Source organism: Octodon degus, unplaced genomic scaffold, assembly GCF_000260255.1.
Source record: "Octodon degus isolate 3935 unplaced genomic scaffold, OctDeg1.0 scaffold00177, whole genome shotgun sequence".
NCBI classification, from domain to species: Eukaryota; Metazoa; Chordata; class Mammalia; order Rodentia; family Octodontidae; genus Octodon; species Octodon degus.
Window position 1 is genome coordinate 1,111,191 of NW_004524753.1, and position 6,798 is coordinate 1,117,988.

The following is a 6,798-nucleotide window of genomic DNA, read 5'->3' on the forward strand; positions in this document are numbered from 1 at the left end:
GAAGTTCAGATTACACCAGGTGGGTGTTGCTTGGATCTGGCTGCTGTGCTCCACTTCTTTCTGCTGCAGCCGTTAGACTTGAACCCTTTGTGTCTCTCTGGCAAGATGTTCTGCTCCTGAATCAGCTGGGTGGGTCTTGCCTCTAGCCTCTTTGCAGGGAGTTTCTGCTAAAGGGTTCCCTGCTGGGCCTGCAGCCTGGGTCAAATGAGGATCTAGCGGGCCGGGTCGTCTCACTCACCCGCCGGGCCTGCACTCTGGGTCTGTTCAGGATCCCTCAGGCCAGGTCGTCTCACTCACTCGCTGGGCCTGTGCTCTGGGTCTGTTCCGGATCCCGCCAGGCCCCGGGTCGTCTCACTCATGCTCCGGGCCTGCGCTCTCCTATAATTTCTTGACATAGTATTTCTGTGCAACTTCGCACTTCAGCCTAAATCTTCAAAAATAAAGTATAAATTGGCTCTCTATAGTACTTTTCAACCTGGAGTAATTTTTATCCCCAGGGAACCTTTAGAATATCTGTAGACGTTTCTGGCTGTGACAGGTTCAGGGTTGACGCTACTGTTGTGTTGGGGTGGGGACCAAGGAGGTCGCAGTGCCAGGAAAACCCCGCACAGTGCCGCCCTCGCTGGGCCAGCGCTGGGCTTGAGCCCGGGCCCTCGCGACTCGCAGCGTGCACTCACCGATGCTGGTCTTCCTCCCGGGTTTTATCTTCAGAAGCCAGTGCGTCCTGGTTTGCCCTTTGGCTTTGTTTTAAGAAGCTAGTCAAAGACTTTATTAAAATTTGATTAGTTCTGTAATACAGTTTTGTTTTGGTTTGGTTTGGTTTTTTGGCGGAACTGGGGATTGAACTCAGACCCTTGCATGTAGTGCAGTTTTTAAGGGGTTCAGTGATGAAGTACTTCATAATATTGCATTTCTGTTTTTCCTTACTTTTATGTTAAGAAACTATGATCTGCAAATGAGTTCTGACACATTTTCTCTTTTGTTAGGAAGGTGAAAGTGTATAGCACGACTTCCTACAAAGTAGTCCACAGTTTTGATTACACAGCTTCAATTTTGAGTCTTGCACTTGCGGTAAGTACTTTCAGTCCTTGTTAAAGTGTCACTAACCTTGTCTCTTTTCTCTTAAGTGAAAGTAAAGTGGAATTCTAGAGTTTATCTTTGGATTTAAATTAGCTGTTTGAATTAGGACAGTTGCTGGAGTGTTAAATGCATTTAACTCGAAGGTGTTACGCTCCTTAGGAAGGGCAGGCTGGCTCTGAACGCGCAAGCACGCGTGTGTGCACACACAGGTGGAGAGAGGCAGGAGAGACCCGGAATAGCTCCCTCATAGGGTGACCTTTTAGGGTCTGTGCTAGCATGTTTCACAGGGAGCCACTTGTGCAGGTGGATATTTGGATATGTTAGGTAGAAATTTGAATTGGGAGAGAAAACTAATCAAAAAACATTTTTGGGGAACAAGATTACTGTATAGCTCTTTTTTAATAAGAGAATTGAGAAAAATTATTCTGCAACATTCTCAAGAAGTCTTAAAAAAAGAAGAAGAAATCTTTAACTGTATATCATTACATAGATTTTGCCAGTGGTACTTTACGAGTATAATAACTTCTAGCATAATGGTATCCTAGAGGAAAAGAATGACTGCTGGTCTATGCAGAGTCAAAAATAATTTTGCGTAGGTCATTGTTAAGCAAGTGTATTTGAATGGAACTGTTGGTGATTGTGTGGATAGGGCATAAATGTCATTTTGAAGTAAAGATATTATGAGCTGTTGGTTAGGAAAAGACCTATTTTTTTTTAAATTGTTAGCATGAAGACGAGACAATAGTGGTTGGAATGACCAATGGAATTCTGAGTGTCAAACATCGGAAATCTGAAGCAAAGAAGGATTCTCTTCCGAGGAGAAGGAGGCCTGCTTACCGAACCTTTATTAAAGGAAAAAATTACTTGAAGCAACGGGTGTGTATTGTTTGTTTGTTTGTTTGTTTTTTTTTTTGCGGAACCAGGGATTGAACTCAGGCCCTTGCGCTTGCCAGGGAAGCGCTTATTCCACTGAGCTATCTCCCTGGCCCCGCTCATATATTTTTGAAAGGTGACATTTCTTAGAGTAGGCAGTCGTCTTTGCACATTACTGAGAAGTACAGTTCACATATTTAACTTTTATTTCTCTTTTTGGTACATCAAAATTGCCTTCAGGTTGCTAGAGTGAGGCCATTATTGAAGAATAATGGGGAATAAGGGCTACTTTATTACCCTGAATTATAGCATAAAAGTACAGTGCTTTACCACATTCAAAACAGTCTTTGACACAGTTTCTGATTTAATCTTCTAAACAACACTGCCAGTACAGTCTCCATTTGGTGCTTGAGAAGATTGAGATAGGAAGAAATTTTGGATGCTTTAAGATTTCATTTGGGATAGCCTCAGACTTTAAGACTAGATCTCAGTGTTTCTAATTCTAGTTTTATTTCTTTTTCTATTAAATTACACTGCATGCTATGGAAAAAGTTGAAATAAGTAAGTTTTGCTCAGCTTTCACACAGTTGTATATAAATCAAAAATCATAAGAGTCTGAAAGAACATTAATGTGGCAAACTATTCCATTTTCAGTTAATCTGGATTTTGGGCATATGAACATTGTGATGTAGTTCAGGGGCACCCTGAGATTTTTAAAATATCACTTCATTATGAGAAAATTTTTTTTGAATGGAACTTTGTAAATACTGATTTGCCTCTTCTGTAAATTTACTTCTCAATACAGGATGACATTTTGATCAACAAGCCAACAAAGAAACACCTAGAATTGTATGACAGGGATCTGAAAAATTTTAGGGTCTCTAAGGCCCTCGATAGAGTCCTCGAGGTGAGTGGAAAGCCATTCTGAAAGAAATGGGTTAGTGCTTGGCTCACACATTTCCATGACTTGGAACTGTGGCGATGTCGTGAGAGGCAGTGACGCTTTCCCTTATGCTGTTCTCTGCTTATGTTGACCTGGAAAACTTTTCTACTGTGCCATCTCCCCGGCCCTTGACCTGGAAAATTTTTCTAGCCTAGTTGTATAATAAAGACACCGGAAGTTACAGTTTCCATCATAAAGGAGCTGAATCGAAGAGGCGTCCTTGCTAATGCCCTTGCAGGCCGGGATGAGAAGGAAATTAGCCGTGTTCTTAATTTTTTGATAAGGTATGTTTTATGTTTGTGAAAGCTATACTTTGCATCTCAAGTTTGTGATCACCCAATGGTAGACATTTTTTTAGTTTGATTTTTGTCAAGAACTGGTGAGTTTACAAATTTCCAAATTTTTACTTTTGTAGGAATCTGTCTCAGCCAAGATTTGCACCTGTTTTGATTAATGCTGCTGAAATAATTATTGGTAAGTAACTGTTACAACTTGAAAAGCTAACATGCTTGTGAAAGTAGAGGTGACAGGCTGAGGGGTGTGGCTCAGCAGCAGGGCATCTGCCTGGCATGTGTGGACCTCAGGTTCAGTCCCCCCGTGTCACAGAAGTAGAGGTAGCAAATAATAAAACGGAATTGGAAATTAAGTATTAAAGTGTCTTTTCTTTTAATTCTGCAGTGAAGATTTTCATGAAGAAAACAGTAAATCAGTACAATTTAAAGGGAAGTAAGGGCAGGTGGGATAGCTCAGCAGACTGAATGCCTGCTTGTGCAAGCTCGGGAAACACGGTTCGATCCCTACCACCACATGCTGTGCCAGCCCTGCACCCAGGTGTGCTGAGCCGGCACCGAGTGTGGGCGTGGTGGCGCACGGCTGTAATCCCAGTGCTGGGAGGCTGAAAACAGGAGGATCACTGAGAGTCTGATCTGTGTAGTGAGACCCTGTACCTAATGCATTAAGAAGAAGAATAATAAAAAATTGAAGAGTAAAATGGTTACAGTGGCCTAACTTAAAAGACTAGCATTATTATTATTATTATTATTTTTTTTTTTTTTTCAGTATTGGGGCTCAAACTTGGGACATTGTACTTGCCAGGAGGGCACTAATGCTGCTGAGCTATCTTCCCTGCTCTCTAGCATTATAAAAATTTTTTTGAAATTCCCATTAATATCTATAATAACCAATAGTTTTTTTAATGGAAAAATTAATATAAGATCTTCTGTCTTTTAGTTTCTGTATTATTCTTTTTGAAATGCATGTATTTGGGAGACTTGTTATGTTTTCTATTAATCATTAAATAAATATAGATGTTGAATGTCTATATTTAACATTTTTTATTTTTAATAATTTTATTGAGAAAAAAATAGCAATGAGACAGTTTCAAAACCAATTACTAGCTGTATTTAACATTTGTGTACTTTTCTGGCTATTGTTTTTCACTTACTGCATACATGTCTAGCTCTCATATTTTCTCTTTTTAGATATTTATCTCCCTGTGATTGGTCAGTCACCTGTAGTGGATAAAAAGTTTTTAGTCCTTCAGGGACTTGTAGAAAAAGAGATTGATTATCAGAGAGAACTCCTGGAAACCTTGGGGATGATGGACATGCTTTTTGCTACCATGACACGGAAAGAAAGCACTTCTGTTGTGGAACAGAGACCTGCTGAATTTCTAGAGAAGAAGATAGAATCATCATAGTACCTGCTCAATAAGACAAAACTTTCTAGTTTAGAATAGACTTGACAATTAATTATTGGAAAGAAACTCTCTTGGATACATTTTAAATGCTGTCACAGAAGCGGTTTTATAGGAGAGATTGGGATGACTATGAACAATGAGTACCTGGTTTAGCACATGGCTTTCCATGTAAGTGAGGCATCATGTGCGGCCCTCAGCTGAGAAACGTCCTTATCATGGTGCCAGTGTCTGCCTGCCTCGGATGAATTGACGTTGGTCCTAGCCCAGCATGGCTCTGTATCAGCAGCTGGGTAGCGTTTGGGCGGGGGTTTAGGTAGGAGGCCTCTGGAGAGGGCTCCACCTGGGCCCCCCGCCAGAGCAGCGCCTGTTGGGGTTTTGGTTTTGCTATTTCTAGCATAGAAAACAGCAAAAACATGACAACAAGAAGACTTTCAGGCACTGTTGGGGTTCCCAAGCTCCTGTTCGCTGGTCACCCTTCCTGCTGGCGTTGCACAGGTGGACCCTGTGCCCTGCTTCAGCTGGTGGGGCCTGCGTTCCACGTGTGGCTCCTCAGCTGCTCCGCTCTATGTCCCTGGTGCTGGCCAGGTATTGGGATGTAAGGCAGATTGGGCGCCTGTGAGGCGTGCGCTCCATTCCAGGTTTTCCTTCCTTTTCCTTTGTCTTGACCTCTCCTTATCAGGGCATGGTCTACAGATAGACCTAATTGGATCATTCTGTTCCCTTGCTTTCTGTATGCACCCTTTTTACTAAGTTTTTCCCAGGTTACAACTGATAAAGACTTGCCATTTCTCTAGTACATACCTTTTTTCAGTCTAGTGCACATATATTTGGAGCTCATAGCTACCTAATCTGAAAAACCACTTTCTCTGATCCATATGTAGATTTTTTTTTTTTTTTTTTCTCTTCAGTTCTTAGTAATTCTCTTGTGCAGAACCACAAGAGAAAGTTGTGTTTTGGAAAGTTCAGTGTGAATCATAGTTTTGATAAAGGTTCTTATTTTCATCTGTGCTTTCTGAGATGTATCAGTTCCTGATGGACTGTCAGTGGCTGCTGGCCCCTCGCACACTGATGCCATGGTTGCTCTTTTACCCCCATCTCACTTAGCAGTGTGTGTAGTACTGTAATAATGTGTACAGATCGACCCTTAGAGGAAGAACTTAATAATGGAAATCTCACCTAATTTCAGTTTTATAAATTCAGATTTTCGTGAGGCAGAAGGAAGTGAATTACATGTTCTGGTAAGGCCATGTGGTCATGCGTAGGGGATAGTTTTCCTCTATGATGCGATAAAAGCAATCATGCAGCAGAGCAGCTTGCAGAAACCAGGAGTTGCTTTCCTCAGTAATGAGATGAGTCACGTTAGAAGCTGTATTTTGGGGTTGGGAAGAGATAATTTATTTTACAGTTGTTCATTTAAGAACTTTTTTAAAGGAATTGACTTTGTAAGTATGCTTATACTTTGTATACTAGTAAAAATGAGAAATTGAAACTTTAGCTAAAACTGTAGCTGCTGTCAGTTGTGTAATGTCAGAGTTTCTCCTACATTACAGTAGGCCCTTGAATTATGACCGACCTGAACTAGGAACAGCTTGGATTATGACAGGAATTTAGTTTTAACTTAAGACCAGGGTTTTGAGGTGTGACCCGAATGCTGGCCCCCTGTGCTTCCAGATGGTCTCCGATACAGCTTTAAGCCTTAAGGTGTCCTGGAAGGAACATTACAGCATCCTTTCCTGTATGGGCTTAGCTGGGAAATCCTGGGCCGGTGTCTCTAAGGACACTGAGATCCGCCGGTACACAGCAGGAAGATAGGTAGCCTGAATTACAGCCAGCCCTCCAGAAGGCACTGAGCACATTAACTCAAGGGTTCGTTGTATTTCACTCCATTCTTACCATAGTCGTCTAGGGTTGGAATAATTGTTAACCTAGAAGAAATTAAAGCAGTTAAGTTCTCACTGGAACCCCCGAGCTGGAGTTCTCCTTCCAGCATTGGTCCTGCCTCCTAGGGCCTAAACTACTCATTTCTTTTAACTAAATCTCTTAAGGTTCTGCAGTTCTTAAATGAAATAGGTAGTGATTACAATTTTTTTTTTTTTTAAGTTTAGGAGACAGTTCCTATAATCAGTATCTTTGTGTTCAGAGTAGTCTTTATACTCCTTGAGTCTAGTATTGGTTATTTGAAGTACCTTAATTGATTATATAT

At 41.3% G+C, this 6,798-nt stretch overlaps 1 protein-coding gene across 2 annotated transcripts in view; it reads left to right on the plus strand.

Annotated features, from left to right (window-relative positions):
- The window catches only part of Utp15 (UTP15, small subunit processome component), a 19,585-nt gene extending 14,888 nt beyond the window's left edge, over positions 1–4,697 (plus strand). For both annotated transcript variants that reach the window (XM_023703648.1, XM_004643481.3), the window contains exons 8-13: positions 987–1,071; positions 1,807–1,956; positions 2,759–2,860; positions 3,047–3,180; positions 3,312–3,370; positions 4,378–4,697. In XM_023703648.1, the coding sequence (XP_023559416.1) occupies positions 987–1,071; positions 1,807–1,956; positions 2,759–2,860; positions 3,047–3,180; positions 3,312–3,370; positions 4,378–4,595 (748 nt within the window). In that variant the 3' untranslated portion in view covers positions 4,596–4,697. The remainder of the gene's footprint in view (positions 1–986; positions 1,072–1,806; positions 1,957–2,758; positions 2,861–3,046; positions 3,181–3,311; positions 3,371–4,377) is intronic.
- Positions 4,698–6,798: the final 2,101 nt, after the last annotated feature.